This window comes from Alligator sinensis, unplaced genomic scaffold (assembly GCF_000455745.1).
Source record: "Alligator sinensis unplaced genomic scaffold, ASM45574v1 scaffold721_1, whole genome shotgun sequence".
In the NCBI taxonomy this organism is placed as follows: domain Eukaryota; kingdom Metazoa; phylum Chordata; order Crocodylia; family Alligatoridae; genus Alligator; species Alligator sinensis.
The window spans coordinates 3,500,744-3,517,329 of record NW_005841857.1 but is presented as its reverse complement, the minus strand read 5'-3'; the positions used below and the strand labels follow the sequence as shown (position 1 = coordinate 3,517,329).

The 16,586-nt window shown below is 46.1% G+C and overlaps 1 protein-coding gene across 1 annotated transcript in view; it reads right to left on the bottom strand.

Annotated features, from left to right (window-relative positions):
* Positions 1 to 16,586, bottom strand: part of COL22A1 (collagen type XXII alpha 1 chain) — a 295,276-nt gene that overhangs the window by 48,642 nt on the left and 230,048 nt on the right. Inside the window, exons 34-41 of the mRNA XM_025214699.1 lie at positions 13,749 to 13,802; positions 13,316 to 13,369; positions 11,856 to 11,909; positions 9,202 to 9,255; positions 7,153 to 7,206; positions 6,307 to 6,411; positions 5,582 to 5,626; positions 2,681 to 2,758 (exon numbers count right to left, since the gene is read on the bottom strand). Coding sequence (XP_025070484.1) covers positions 2,681 to 2,758; positions 5,582 to 5,626; positions 6,307 to 6,411; positions 7,153 to 7,206; positions 9,202 to 9,255; positions 11,856 to 11,909; positions 13,316 to 13,369; positions 13,749 to 13,802 — 498 coding nt within the window. The remainder of the gene's footprint in view (positions 1 to 2,680; positions 2,759 to 5,581; positions 5,627 to 6,306; positions 6,412 to 7,152; positions 7,207 to 9,201; positions 9,256 to 11,855; positions 11,910 to 13,315; positions 13,370 to 13,748; positions 13,803 to 16,586) is intronic.

Genomic DNA, 16,586 nt, shown 5'->3' with positions numbered 1-16,586 from the left:
GTAAAGAAGTTCTTCCTTATGTCCAGCCTGAAACGATCTTGAAGTAGTTTGTGACCATTTGACCTCGTCATCCCTTGGGGCGCTCTGGTGAACAAACGTTCCCCCAGATGCTGGTGGTCACCCCTGATAAACTTCTAGGTGGCCATCAGATCACCCCTGAGCCTGCGCTTTTCCAGGCTAAAGAGCCCCAGGGCTCTCAGCCTGTCATCGTAGGGTCTGCTTCTCTGACCTCTGATCACGCGCGTGGCTCTTCTCTGGACTCTCTCAAGATTCTCCACATCCTTTTTGAATTGTGGAGCCCTAAACTGGACACAGTACTCCAGCTGCGGCCTCACCAAGGCCGAGTACAGGGGGAGAATGATGTCCCGGGATTTGCTTGAGAAGCATCTATGGATGCAAGCCAGCGTTTTGGTCGCTTTACTAGCCGCAGCATCGCACTGCAGGCTCGTGTTCATCTTGTGGTCTTTTCTTCCCAAGTCTCTTTCTTCCATAGTGCTAGCCAACATAGCACTGCCGAGCGTATAAGGATGCTGCGGGTTTTTCTTCCCAAGGTGGAGAACCTTGCATTTATCGGCGTTGAACACCATCAGATTCTTGTCTGCCCACTTACTGAGCGTGTCCAGGTCATTTGAGATTTTAAAAAATGTGGAAAGCTATAGTTTAAAACAAGTCGGTATTCTTTCCCCAGAGCAGAAAGGGAAGCTTGTCAGAAAAGTAGTAGAAGTTGCCACATACTGTATCTCCATACACCACCCAGTCTTAGACCGATACATGACACTGGTACTTCAAGTCCTTTTTGTGAGCTAATAACCCACTTCTGACCAGTTTAAGGAAAAAAAAAAAAACTAGTTTCCCAGAAGGGACTGAATGATGAACGGAGCAGGGACCAGATGGGGATACTTGGTCTAGTCACCCATCTTCACAGATGCGCAATTTTTATTAAAAGCCAGAAGGGGCCTCTGATGATGGACCAACCTGACCTGAATGATGAACCAGCCAGAAATGTTCCAATTACCGTTGTAGTGAGCTTTATAACCATTAAGAAAAAACAGTCATGCCCCGCTGGCTTTCAAAAAAACCAGTGCTTCTACTTGTTATGCTCATTTTAAAAGCCTCATTCAGGCACTGCAATGCATCAGCCTGGTGTAATGTTCATCACTTTTAGAGTCTAGGTGCTCATGCCAGAAAGCCTTTGGGTATAAGAAAATGTACAGTTGCTTATAAAGTGAGACAACTGGGTTGTGTCCATGCCAGAGGAGAAGCAAATAACTAGGCATCGTCAGCACACTAGGCAAAAAGCCAGCATTCATTGAACAGCCTGTGATGCTTGGTGAAGGACCACGCTGCAGGGCTTATTACCTTGTAATGGTCAGACTATATGTTTCACAGCTGATCTTTTGCCAGCAGAAGGCTTATAATATAGCCAAGCCCAAAGATTACCACCCTACAGACACAGCTGCTGGGGACTGAGAACTCGGATGCGAATAGATGGTTACTGCACTCTAGTAGGTCTACTGCAGAATAAGGTCTGCCTCATCAAAACTGATTTCATTTACGTACCCAGGGAGGTGAATGCTCAAGATTATGAACAATAAAGAGGAAGAGCACCCTCAAATCCCATACTCTCAAGAGGCCCAGGAGCTGGCAGCATCAGGCCCCAAACCCACAAAACCCCAAACTCTTGAATGTAGCCTCAAAGAAGTATTTTGTTGTCTATTTAAAGAGAGGCAGGAGATGGGGCTGTGGGTACAAAGGATTATGCCTGAACATAGTTCAACTAAATCTCATCTGAAAGGTACTGCCTAGTCTAAAAGAATCAAAATTCAAGAGCCAACAATTTTATGGAACCCAGGTGTCTTGAAAATCAGGTCTTTAAACAAACTTATTTGTATTTTCCAAATTGAGGCTTTTGACTGTAGTACCTGTTAAGCATTCATTTTAGAAAGCCATTTGTTTCAATGTTTTCAATCTTACTATAGCCGGAGAAAGAATCATATTTGATTTCAAATGCGTTTGGTTTTCTAGGTGAAACAGATACAACATGCGCGTATGGGAAATGGGAAGTCTTATCTACCTGGGATCCTTTGACCCCAGCTGAACTTTCTGCCCCTGGGGCAGGGGGCTGGACTCGATGATCTTCCAAGGTCCCTTCCAGCCCTCATGTTTATGAAAGTCAGAAGGGTCTAACTCTACTAGTGGAAACGTGGTATTTGTATTGGTGGTCATTACTGAACGACGATGTAGACAGACATTTAAACAGCCAGTGAGACATGCTAAGTAAGCCAAAACGCAGGTGTCTCCCAAGATGCTTGGGTTAGGTGCCTCTGGTTCAAAGTCCGGCCAGTGTAACAAGAGCTCAAATAAATGTCATGAGCAGCAGTAACTGAACTTAACCGTGTTGATATCCTCTCGCCTTCCTCTTCATTCTCCCTGAAATAAAAACAGCCTCCCTAGCAACTCCTTATGACAGATGCACAAGCATCTGGGCAATGCCAATATCTGTAACGGTCAGCCATTTGCACCTTAACTGAGTGAATAAAATAAGAGAGCCAAGTAGTATCTGGTTCACAGTAGTATTCTGGTTCACAGCAGAAACCAACACGCAATGCTCAGTCGGCAGCTGGTGATGGGCATGCCCATGTCTTGTCATAGGTGACAACAGGTTCTGCCTACTACTCACAGGAGGCCCAGCGACTCCAATTCCAGGCGGACCTCTGTCTCCAGGCTGGCCAGGGAGACCGGGAGCTCCCCTATCTCCCTGAAACAGAGAGAGACAAGGGAGTTAAAGAATGGCAAGCTTCTGCATAAGCTTTCTGAGAAAGGCAACCAATGTTTAACACTAACTCACAGCTCAGAAATCGCCCTTGATACAACCTGCACGTTCTGCAAGGAACCTCTGCAATATGTATTAGGAGGCTGCAAGGGAACCGAGTCAGCCCATGGTAGTTCAGAGCCATGGAAGACTTCCCGTCACATTGTGCAAGGAAAAGCACGCCAATGATTTACCCTATCCTTTAGCTGCCTTTGTCCTCCATAAAGCTCTCCAGCCCATGTCTCTGAGCACTAGTATGATCCAGTCCTACATCATACCCCCTGGTAAAGCAGGAGCACAGGGTCCAGAAGCACTTTGGTTTACCTAGTATAGTGGGTGTCTAGTATTTCATTTCCAGCAATGTCATCGTTTTGCTAATAGGGCTGACTTAATGCACAGAGACCATGCGAGAAGCTCAGGGGTCTTGGGACAACTGTGCAGCTTTCATACAGCTCCATATATTGAATGCCAACTGCCTACTATGCACTCTGAAATGCAAAGGAAAACACTGTGTCATACAATGATCTGCCACCTACTTTTCTAGAGAGACTGTTAAGTAGTCTATAGCGTTAGTAGTACAGAGTAATTCATTAGCAGATCAAAAAAAAAAAGGGAAGAGTTTCAAGGGACTCGTGGGTTATAAATTTGCATGGCCCAATCCCTGTTTATTCTCTAAAACATTCTTCTTTACAAAGTCCCATTAAGTGTTTTTCACACTCTAGTTTAAAATGATTCAGTTTTTGCCAGTCCTTTCAAAAGACTGTATCTCCAATTGAGAGCCCTCCCTTTAGGATTTTAAATAATACGTACCGTAGGGATTCTGAATAGTGGTTTGACACCATTTGAATGAACAGTTTAGAAACAGGGTAGGATAGAAGCACAGACTATATTGGTGAGGTGCTTGCAACTACAATAATCCAAGAGCTCTGTTTTGCTTGTTGAAGTGAGGAGCATCCAAGAAGGCTTTTAAATGGACTCAAGTGGAATTGGGAGCTACAGCTTCATACCACAGGAGGCTTTGGACTGAGCAGGCGTCTTTGCACTATTTATATTCAGCTTTTCTTCTCTGGGCATGGTAGATCATTCTCCCTTGACCCTGGCCTATCAGAATTCAGTTTGCAGCACTTCTTCTTTCACTCTGTCCCAATTTCAATTGCCAATGAAAATTTACTCCAAGGATTCACACAAATCCTATCTGGATTTGATCCAACCTATAGACAGATCCCTCTTCTAATATTTTGTTTGAGAAAACATTTGTACCAAAAGCTGATGAGTAGTTCCCAAGTACAATTATTTCACCTTCATTAGTTTATGCTTAATGATAGATTTTACTTAGGCTGAAGTGGTGTTGTAGCTGAAAAGGTCCAGGGACTCTGTGAGAAGCAAGGTTTTTTGGTATTATCTTTTATTGTGCTTATTGTATAGTTGGGAGAGATGCTTTCAGGCATGGAGTGGGCACGCTATGTCTGATGCCTGGGTTTCACTTAGGATTTTTAAAGATGTTTATCGCTCTCTCTCTCTTTTTTTTTTTTTTGGTAAAAGCTTTCTTTGCGTTAGTAACTATGCCTCCTGAAAAGTGAAGGACTAAATAGAGTGAAGTGTAGCCATGTCAATAGGAAATGCTGCAAAAACAAAATCAGTCTGGGGAGCAGGCAATTTGGTTTATCCCAGAATATGGATTAATTCTCATGGTCCCAAACAAAACTACATCAGTATTCATGGATGAGCCTGCTTTTCTACAGTTCCTGCTCATGACTTGATTAATCCCACTACAGAACTGCTGCAGCATCTGTCATGTGCTCTGAACACGACCCAGGTGATCCTAGAACAGTATTAATCCCTTGTAGACTTTGGGTAAAAAGGAATGTGTTATAATAAAGTGTATGCATTAGCTCTCTAACTTAATACTGAGTCTCAAGACTACAATTTCAACAGCAGCACAGTAGGGTCAATCAATTTTTAGGGAGCAAAAGGCTGGGTTGCAGACAGAGACTCTTTAAGAATGGCAGAGGAGTCTTCCACCCTAGTCAGTGGTCCCTGGGCTCAGACAAGGATAAGGTAGGGGTAAGCCTGGATGTGTAAGCTGCTTTTTTGTTTTAAACTTATTCTCTGTTTGCTTTTGTTGCACAAGCTCTGAAGAAGCTGAACCACATGAACCTGCTGCCAGTGATAGGCTTACAAAGGGATATTTTTTTCAGGTGCCCAAATATAGCTGAGCCTCTCGTGTTTACAGAATCGGGAAAAGGGGGCTGCAACCCAGACATTCAACATGAGACTAGAAAACCCAGCAGGAGAGAGTTGAAAGCAGTGATGTCTTCCACCAACAACCATCCACGAGAAGATGGGAAGGGAGTTCAAAGTGCATTTTGCCTTGTAACTGTGAGGATGGGTTTTTTTTCATTGCATAGCTTCAACGCAATAGCTAGGTGGGAACATGCATCAAGGTACCAGCTGGAGGCTTCTTTCCATGCACATGTAGGACTTAGCCCACAATCTTAGTTACAGGTTTATTATAGGGATAAAAGCTGGAAAATGAGCAGTCACATAATGTCCGAACATGTACATTGGCAAAAGGCCAGTTAATTATAACATGGTAGATACTTCCTCCACTGAAAAAACAAGGATCCCATTTCTGGGGGAAAGTTTTACAGAATATATTTCCAGGAAGAAATAAAAGGGAACTTTCACAGAAAAGGTGACTCAACAGCTCCATTAACAAGGTGAAAAGTGGGCCTGATTGAACAGCAGCGGTGAGAGCCTCACACTTACCTTGTGACCAATGAGTCCCGGCAGTCCAGGCAGGCCTCGGTCACCCTAGAAGGGCCACAGCCAGAAGAGGTATTAGTCAGCACCGTGCTGAAGAAGAAGGACCTTCAACACCTCAAAATAAAAGCACGCCTGCCAACAAAAGCAGCGTTGCCCAGTCACCAAGCCAAAACTCCCAGGGGCCGTGTGTCATTCTCTTAGCTTGACGGGGATTAAATGCTTTCAGGGAGTTTCCGAGAGGGACCACCTGTTTTTTTTTATTCATAAATTAGTCACCAAGGTCTATATTTTCAAGCACTCACTAACTGGGGATGCCTAATGTGATGCAGCCATCAGTTCCCTCATGTTCATCTGCAGGCTTTCCTGCACGATGAACTCGGGACTCTGCCTACAAGGGTGGTGCAAAGATTGAAAGCACAAAATCGGATGCCACGTCGGATCCCGATGTGGCATCATACCGTGAAGTTCATCCGCTAGCGTTTGCTTTTCCAGAGGAGAGGTAGTGGGGCATGGGGCTGGGAATATACAGCCATAATGAAGAATGCATGGAGGTGTCAGGAGTAAGGCAGCTTGCTGCAGGTGCCATTGGTGGCAGCCATGTGAAGGGCAGTCTTTCCTCTGTGATTTTATGTGATTAAATAGTACAAGCTGCCTCTGACCAGGCCATTTCTACTGAGCCACAGAATGAGTAGCCCTCATTGGGTGCAGAGGGTGGTGAGAGGACTTACCCGGTCTCCATCTTTACCCTTGCCAGGTAAGCCAGGTACTCCAGCAGGGCCAGGCTCACCAGCAGGCCCAGGTCCTCCTGCTTTTCCATCTCTCCCTGGCTCACCCTGTAGAAGAAATTACAACAGGTGTCAAGCATGAGCAAAGGACCATTTCTGGATCACATCCCTCCCAGGAATAAAAATATCAGAAGCTCTTGGAGGTTTTACAGACTGATTGCTTTTCAATGCCACTGCAAGCCCTGCTTTGTTGTGCGGCAAAATGTGATGAATTATCTTAGCTTTTAAGACTGGGCATTTTCCTCTTAAAAGAAAGCATAAACCCTAAATTTGTGGGGGGAAAGGTTGGATGGTATGATGAAACGAGGCCTCTGGTAGGACACTGAGAAGGAGGGATCTTCAATTATAGACCACACGTGCCCTCCCCAGCTTAATGATACACTAGAGGGCCCATCTATTTTGGGGCAGGGGCTGGAAACTGGGTTGCAAGTGGCTTGAGGCATCTCAGTCTTGCTCCACTGATAAGGTGGAAAGCGTAACTTCCCCCCACTCCATACTCTTGACAGAATCCTTCCTACAACACATGGCTGAGAAGGATCGTTAGCAGATGGAGGTGATTTCAAGGCAATGACATCACTGCATCTAAAATTGCCATGACACAGCTCATACATGGGTGAGCAGGTAACGTCCTACATCTTGTATTATACAGGAGGTGAAAGGATACGCTCTAATGGTCCCTTGTGTCCTTAAACAACACATATTCATTAATCCAGATAAGACTGTTTCTGTTGCACGTCAAAAAAAAGGCTAGGCAGATGCATTCACGTACCAAACAGGAAGGAAGCTTACCTTTTCGCCCTTTTGCCCATCCTTTCCTGGTGGACCGAAATTTCCAGGTACACCCTAACGAAAAAAAAATATGATGATTAGTTAAAAAACTTCTTTCACAGATTCACAGAAGTTTAGGGCTGGAAGGGACCTCGTGAGATCATCAGGTTCAGCCCCCCTGCTCTGGGCAGGAAAGACAACTGGGATCAAATAACCCCAGCAAGGTGTGTGTCCAGTCTCCTTTTGAAGATTGCCAGGGTAGGTGCCTGAACCGCCCTCGCTGGGACTCTATCCCAGAGTCTGGTCACACAAACCGTGAAGAAGTTTTTCCTTATATCCAGTCGGAAATCTTCTAGGAGTTTATGGCCTTTGCTTCTGATTTCCCCCTGGGTGGTCTCTGATTGTAAATGAAGTTCAATAGGAGGAGATGTACTATACTGTGTCTCATGGAGAGTTTTAGCAATTCTACACATCTCAGCAGAGAGAGCCTGTAATCCTGGGAACAATGGACTAGAAGAGCTGTGCATCGCCTGCCTAAGAGAAAGTTACTTTATCCAAGCAAACCTGAAGTGCAAATCCAAAGGAAAAAATGAGTTAATCCTAGATTTGTGAGCTATTTCCTCCACCACTAATCAAAGTACATTTTTCCCCATTGTAAAATTCTCTTAGTACTTTTTTGCTGTGTTGAAAACCACTCAGAAGTCATCACTTTTGATATCAGTGAAACCAGAAATCCAGCCAGAAATCATATACTTGTATTATTTCACTAATACCCTATACTCCCACTCTGTGGAATAGGAATGCTCATAACACAAATCTGGCTTTAGTTCAATATTCATTTCATTCCCCACATTTCAGTTTTCCTTCCATTTATTTACAGGCAGATGGGACTGTACTGAGTTGCAGATATAAAGGTGATTTTCCTCCAAGCCAAAAATATTACATTTATTTCATCCATGTTCAAACTAGGACCAGGTTTGCAGGATACATCTTTCATGAGATGCTTTTTTTTTTTTTTTTAAGGAAGTTACAAAATGATCCACACCCACAAACAGCAACTGGGGTGTTGCCCAAATTCATCATGCACAGTGCAATTATATGGATTTTTTCCCCTGCATCAGTAAGTGTTATATCTTGCTAGGTTGGCTCTTTTCGCGACTTCTGGCTACATGTGGAAGATGGCATTACTTCCAGCTTCCTTTTGGCCGAATATGTAATGTAGAAAAGGCACATCAGGGTGTCAGACTCAATGACCAATTGAGGTCCCTTCTGACCCTAACATCTATGAATCTATGAAAGTAGCTAGTAGAGTGGGTCTGTGATTATTTGAATTGCTTGATTAGCAAAGGCAATATCACACAGGCTTCCTCTTGATCTGGCTTGCTTAAAAAATGCCCTTGCACTCCAAAGTCTAAGATTTTTCTTTTTTATGCAGGTATAAATCCAGAGAAAGAACATTGGTTACTTGTAAAATTACTCCAGATTTACCCAGCCAGAACAGATCAGACTAAGACGAAAAAATGAATATGCAAAAAATGAAAGGCTCACTCCTGCAACATGGTGCTGGTGAGCACTTACTTGTACAAGTAGCCCTACTGCATTGACTTCAAGGGCTCTGCTCATATGAGTGGTACAGAACTCGACTTGAGGGGATTGTAGGTATTCTAATAAAAATGGGAGGTGAGTGAGAGTCTGTCGGCTTGCACTGGTCCTCCTTTCACTAAAACAGGCAATATGGGAACAAGGAGAAGCAAACCACAAAGAAGAAAGAAAGGAAGCAATGTCATTTTTCATTTGAGAGAGCTGGCAGTAAATCAGGCAGTGAGAAGTGAGGTGGGAACACACATCAAACCTCCATCCATCCTTGTTGCTAGAGCGGTGGCGAGAATTAGCTCCCTGAATGCACCAAGCTCCTCCAGGTGCATTGAGCCTTTCAAAGGCAGAACAAAAGGTTGCAATGAAATACCACATGTACAAACAAGCATAGTGCCCCCGCTTGGGAATGGAAACCCAGTGAGGGGAATACAGCAGGGCTCAGATGGGGAAACAAATCCAGCAATGACTACTTACCACGTTTCCTGGCAAGCCGCGTGGGCCTGGGGGGCCTTCAGCACCAGGAGCACCCTGGTTTAAGAAAATCAAATAAAATGCAGACTATTTGTATTACTCTAGTAACTAGCAGTTCCTGATGAGATAGGGGCCCAGACTAAAGGGTAGATGCTGAACGTTTCCTGTCCAAAAATGGTTATGGCCCAAGCTAAGATTAAACAACATAATACTAATGTAGATATATACCTTAGGGATTTAAAAATTATCCCTCACCCAGAAATAGCCTCAGTTTAAATCAGGTATTGTGAAGGAGTGTCCTCCTGGGGAGGGGAAGGGGTTTGCTCAGGACCACTCCAGACTTGTCTAGTCTCTGGGAGCATCTCTGAAGCCAACCTGGGCATGGTTTCTGGAGCAGAAGGGAGACCAGGGCCCTTCCTGCTCTGAGACCCTGGTCTTTCCCTCTCTCACCGTCCCTGGTTCTCTGTGGCCCCGACTCAAAGAGTGATCATCCAGGTCTGCTCTTGAGACGGGGACTTCACCTCCTGTTGGGGAGCCTGAGTGCAACCCAAAGTCCCAAGCAGCAAAGCAAACCGTTCCTTTGGTAAGAGCATTTAGTGGTTCAAAGGCCACCCAGTCCGCGGTCCTCTGCCCCCTCTCCAACACGTCAAGCAGTTCCTCTGTCCCCAGTCCGGTTTGCCCAGCCCTGAGCAATGCCCAAGATACTCAGTTGTTCCCTTCCCTCAGTTGTCTCTCCAGGTCTCCCAAGCTGGCCTCCTACCCTGATCTCCTACAAGAAGCGTTCTTGTAACGCAGTGATTTTAGGTGGCTTCTTAGCCCCTGGATTGGCTCCACATCAATACCTTTAAATGGCTTAAAGTGCTCATTATTCATCTTGAAGTTACGCCACACCAGGGCAGGATTATCTTTAATCTGCATGACCTTCCTCCTATTCCATTAAAGGCACCTATATGTGTGCCCGATGCCTGCTCTGACACATGCTAATTAGCACGCGTCGGAACAGACACAATTAATCGAGTCTGTTGAAGCGTGCTAATTAGCATGCTCCAGCAGCCTTGGCATCCCTATGCTTTAAAATGAGGGGTGGGAGGGCTTTACCTAAAAATCATTCAACGGGTTTTAGTTGAAGTGTCCCTGCCACCATTTGGCAGTGCAGGATGCTGAATCCAGGAGATGCCATGGGTGCTTTAATTAGAGCAGATCCCGAGAACCACTTTAATTAAAGTCCCCTGGCCCCTCCATCCCAAAGCAGATGTAAAGACACCCAAAAGTTGTGGCCACTCTCCACAGCTATTCCACCCAAGTGGAAGTCTTCCAGTATCCCACGATGCAGTGGTTCCTCCTGAGTCAGGGCGAGGTGGGGTGCAGTGGGGCTGAGCACGGCACCTCTCCCCCAGTGAGCGCCCCAGCCCAGGATTGCCTTCTGCTGCCACCGGACCTGCTCGCTGCTCTTGGCTCAGGAGCAATGTGGCAGTCCTGCCCCTAGCTCCTACTCAGGCCCCTGCTCACCAAGCCTGCCATGGCAAGTCACAGCTGTGCAAGTGAAGGACAATCAGAGAAGGTTTTTTCCCTTAAGGTCTGACTGCTTCACCAAGCCGCTCACACTAAGCTGATTAACATTTGTGCGGTTTACCGCGTAAGGTGTAAGGTGTTCATCTTTCTGCAGCCTCCTGGCTGTGGGCCATCTCACTGTTGTTGATATGTCCATGATGATATTCAGACTCTATGGATGCTACAGGTCCGTAGTGCTCAACTTATCTGATCCCAGAGAAGGGGAAGGGAGCAGGGCAGCATTCATTGCTGTATCTCTGGTATCTGGACCCAGACTCATGGGGAGCTCCATGGGAGGTAGGTTGAGCAGCACAGCTACAGATCCATCTGGTCTCGTCTCACACGTCCCAGACATAGGCAGCCCTGGCACTTAGCAGGGACTCAATCAACCCAGTCTGAGATACCTGCTAGGGATAGCTACTGAGAAAAGCCATGCACAGGGCACAGACTCAAAGAGTCTCCAGTCCTGGCCTGTAAGGAACAAAGAGCTGCAGATGGGCTCCTCTCAGATAGGAACAGCTCCCCAGGACTGTATTCCTCTCTCCCAGGGACTACTTCAAGTACTCCTTCCAATACTGGCTGCCCACCTTGACCCATTCCTGGATGAGTGGTTTGTGGTAGGTTTTGTAATGACGATTCTCCTTTTCAGAGGCAAACATGGGACTGATCAGCAAGGAGATGAAGCCGACAGCCAACCTAGATCGAAACTCATTCTGGCTCTCGACGAGAGGCACACTCACCATGCCAGAGGGAAGCCTGTGCCTTAGCGATATGGGCACGCATTATCGAGCACATTTTGTGTCCAGCGTCTCATGCCCAGAAAAAGGAGAGGGATTTTTTGTTTGAGGAACCTGCTACTTAGACAGGAGGCTTGCAATTCAGACCTGCGTGCGTCAAACTGATTAGGGCATCGATCCATCTGCTGCTGCCAAGCAGCTCTGCATTCCTGTTTGCCCAGAGCAGCAGCTCTCACTCCAGTTGAAGATTAGAAATGCAGGCTCGGCAGGATCAGTCTGAGATTACTAATCTGTAAGGCACCAATTTCAGAACCCCTTTGGGGTGTATTTCCATCAGGGGAAACTGCACTAAGTGAAGCAATTACTCACAGTCTCTCCAGGAGTTCCAGTTTCTCCTCTAGCTCCTTTCTGTCCCTTCATGCCCTGAGCAAAAAAGAAAAAGGGAGGCCAAGTGATTAGAAAGGGGACAGAACTGCCTGCAGGACAGAGAGACACAGTGTCCTCAAGACACTGAACATGCGCTTGGCTGCCAGCTTAGCTAATCAATTCACAAAGGACTTTAATGGCCCAGGAAACTGCTTCCAGTTCTATACCCAACCAGAAAATGACAGGTAAAAAACAAAGCTTTGAGACACAAGACAAATGAGTAATGACTGATCAGCTCAGAGCCTGTTACTCAAGGCCAGATGCTGGGACGTGAGGATATTCATGTGGGTGTATTTCAGCTCTCGCGGTGCCATCCCCCTGCCCGCACACCACCAAAATCCAACTGAGCCCCTCTGCACAGGGGCAGGTTTGCCCCAGCTCTTTCAGAGGGCAACCAGATGAAGAATAATTCAAAAGGGATGAGATCCAACCGTGGGCAAGGAGGGGACGCTCCCTGATGCACCACGGAAATGCCACTTATGCTTTTTGTGAAGGGTTTAGAGGGCACAGAGGGCCTTGCGCGGGCCTCTGTAGAAAGTGAGATATTAACATGAGAGCGTGAACACCAAAGCTCTTGCTTTCTTGGTGAGGCAGAGACTACTGCTGTCCTTAAATGCCTTTTCTTCTTTTTTTCTTTTTTTTACACTAAGATTAAAGGGGCTTAAACCACATCCGACTCCTGTACCTAGAATGGGCCCGGCAGAGACTGTGACACTATGAACTTGTCCCATGCAAGTGTGTGGTCAGCCCTAACGGAGAGCCCACATCCATCAGAGAAAGTGGTGTGCTCCCTCCAGCCTACCTGTGCCCCTTCAGCACAGGAGTTACAATCCTGGCCAGATGGTAACAGCAGGTTGTGTAGCCCACACAACGGTTTTCAGTAGGAACAGGACTCACAATATAACCTATTGCTTGTAAACTAAGGAGAACTCAGAGGGTAAAGGACTTAGTGTGGCTCTGAATGCTGTCCTGAAATGTGTACCGATACCCTGTACCCATACAAATACTGGTACAGATGCTGGGACATGAGGATACTCATTCGTTATATATGTGAAGATATTCATTTGGGTTTGTATTGTTCACTGGTTGGCCCAGTGGTGCAGCCCAACCCATCATTGGCCTAGTGGTGTAGCAGTAAAGGAGACCTGGGTTGGGAGATCCCTCAAAGCTTCTGCCAGAGTAGAAATAGCAGGTCCCTACGATTCATCCAGAGCTTGGTTTTCTTCTCTTTTGCACAGGTGGGAATCAGGGGCAGCTAACTTCATAGAAGTCAACAGAAGGAAATGAAATGGGTGCTGCAATGTTCATGGGAAAGAAAGACATGCAGTGGCCTGCTCTCCGAGTCTCTCCCTCCTCTATCTGGCCCCTCCAGGGAGTTAAAGCCACACCAACCCTCTGCTTACCTGTAGTCCTGCAAGCCCTGGGAGCCCCTGCTCACCTGGAGCACCAGCTGGTCCCTGCAAAGAAAAGGGCAGAAGGAAACAACTCAATAATTTTGCTAGGCCAACTGGGCTCGAGGAATTTGTGGGTCAGTGGTTGGACACATCTCAGGATAGCTGCAGGTATGACTGAGAAGAAGCCCATCACCCTTGAGTGTTCCCCACCTCTAACTCAGGGGGGACGAATCATTTGATGTTACTCAAAACAAAGCAGACCAACAGAGCTCTTTCCAGACATCCCTCCCTGTACGCTTATGCTTTGCTATGCTATGTGTCTAGGAGGAACTCCTCATATCAGACGCCTCCCAAGAGAACATGCCACCCGGCCACCACATGCTCTTCTAGGAGGCCATCACAGCTCTAAGCCACCTCTGATGAAATACCATCATGTGCTTACAGGTTCTCCGCCGATTCCTTGATCTCCTTTCTCTCCTTTTGGTCCGGGTTCTCCCTGAAGCAAAACAAGAAGAGGATGAAGAACAAAAAAAAGGAAAGCAAAGCAAAGCAAAGCGATCTCCTTCACCAGGCTGATAAAGGCATGCCATCTCCACTCTTCAATGGAAGTGGGAGACCAAAGAGATCCTCCTTCCCATATGCAGCAGAAGATTTTCATTCCTCATTGAAAATAGAAGGGATATTCCAGTTTGATGGATGATGAGGTGACCTGTCCTCTACTACCCTTCTACCCAAAAGAGGACAACCCTTTTCGGGTTAAGGGAATATGGCCAAGGACGTTGTCTTTATGAGAAGCTGGATTCAAAGATCATTTGAGGCCAATTAACAAACACACGGTAGAGCATGATGGACTTTGGTCTAGGCTAAAAATGAATGAAAGAAAGAGCACCCTTCAGCTAAACTGCTGCCATCGCCACTCACACCTGGTGTCTGGTTCCCAGTGAAAATAAAGGGATGAGGGATTTTTACTGTCCCGGATGACGGGGCGCATGGGATTGTTAGTGGCTGTAACTCAGTAAAATATTGCCTGTGGAAAAAAGCCTCGTTTTCCTAATTCTGCATTCAAAATGTTTTCAATTAAAGGGATTGTTACTTTCCCTCTGAGATTACACTGACATAATCTAATACCTTAAAAGCAGCACGTTGCATATTGTTTAATTCAGAGGATATAATATTCCCTGTGCTCTATATTACATGCCCAGATCGTTTGAAATGAGATGTCAACAGTAAGCATGCTGCAGTCAGTGAACTACTGCAACCTGATGTAAGGTGGCAGGATGAATGTTTTTTCTTCTTACTCCTCTTCAATGATGGGCACAGAGAGGAGGGCCCGTGGTATATCCAGTGTTGTGGTATCTACAGGCCCTCTGGGTAATGAATGCCATTAACCTCATCTTGCATTCATGGCATTTCCCCTCCTTTTCCCTGTTGCAACATCAGTGCAGTATTTCGTGTGCTGCTGCCATTGATTAATGGGATTCATTTATCCCTGTCCTTCCTCTTTATAGCAGTTCAGTCTGTTCAAGAGGGTGGAACACTGCAAGATGAGAGTTCACCAACTTTCATTTGAATTGTAAAAAGTTTAGCATCGTGCTGCTGGGATAGACTTAAGCAAATAGCACACAGCTGTTGAGGAAATGGTGCATCATTGTGGGCCTGATCCTATCCCTACTGACCCCAGTGGCACAAGGTAGTCCCTATGTTCATCCCCGAAATTATATTTGCATGAGAACATATGCAAGAACAAGCAGTATTCATTTTTTGTTGTTGTGGTGCCATTTTATAAATGGCTCTATTACCCAGCCAAGGATCATGAGTGCTGCATAACTTCTGTTACCAACCACACACCACCAGCATAATGACCCGTCAAAACAGAGTTTGAAAAGACTCTGTTGTTTGACGTCGGCCCATGCGAGCTGTGCACCGCTTCCGTTTTAACAGTGTATTTTCAAACTTCTCGTTCTGCTTACAAATAATTGCTCAACTGAGAAAAGGAAAGAATCTGCAGTGAATGTTATTCGCACGGACTAATTCAACAAGGCCTAGTTCACAGAGCAGCAGGCAGGTAACGGCTCGCTCCCTTGAACTGACAGTCGCTGGTGCCACCTAGTGGCCACGCCAAACAGGCGGCTGCAGCACAAACTAGTACAACAAGATTAACCAAATAATAATACTGTGACAATTGGTATTTGGCAAAATTACATTTCAATCTTTTAAACCCTTCTGTGTGATGAGAGCACCCAAAGGCACAACTGCACACTACTAAAGTCAAGGAAAAGGATGCTTTTATTAACTAGCAAGTCAAACAGGTATTGCCATGGAAACCAAGACTGCGGGAGAAGATATTCAACCGTCTAAGGAAGCAGCTTATTTAATTCTCCATTTTCCTACTTTTTGCTTGTATTTTTACGTTAGACTGGAACCTACCGGCCCAATGGACCGGCCTCCAAATTAACGACCTCACATACCCACAAATAAGGATGAAAGGGGTGAGTGGTTCCTGAGCCAATCTGCCAATGATCCTGAATCCAGAAGTGTAGGGACAATCTAGAGGGTCTCTCCAAATTCGATGAGCATGGGCTCTCCATGGAGCCTGTCAGCTGTGTTAGGTCAGCTTTTGTCCACTGGCAATTAAACATAACCCACCCACTCATTGTCTACAGCTCGGTGAACAGCAGTGGGATGGCAATGACTAACATCTGCTACCTGCCTGGACTTGAGCTCAGAGCTTCCCTTGAGTACTACCTCCCACTGGGTTTTGGGGGTTTTTTTTGACACTTCATTACCTTCTTCCCTGCTTGCAAAGGGGAAATGCACATACTGGGTGCCAGAGTGGACCCTGCTACTCTGTGACTTGACAAGTGTCTTTTACAACCCAAGTAAAAGACAACAAGAAATTAACCCAAGTAAAAGACAACAAGAAATTGTTTTTTAGATATATTGGGAGTAAAAGGAAGGCCCAGGGAGGAATAGGACCCCTGCTAAATGGGCAGAAACAATTGGTGACGAACAGGGGGGACAAGGCTGAACTCCTCAATGAGTTCTTTGCCTCAGTGTTCCTAAGCGAGGGGCACGACAAGTCTCTCACTGGGGTTGTAGAAAGGCAGCAGCAAGGTGCCAGACTACCATGCGTAGACCCTGAGATGGTGCAGAGTCACTTGGAAGAACTGGATGCCTTTAAGTCGGCAGGCCCGGATGAGCTCCATCCGAGGGTGCTGAAGGCACTGGCCGACATCATTGCAGAGCCACTGGCGGGAATATTTGAACGCTCGTGGCGCAC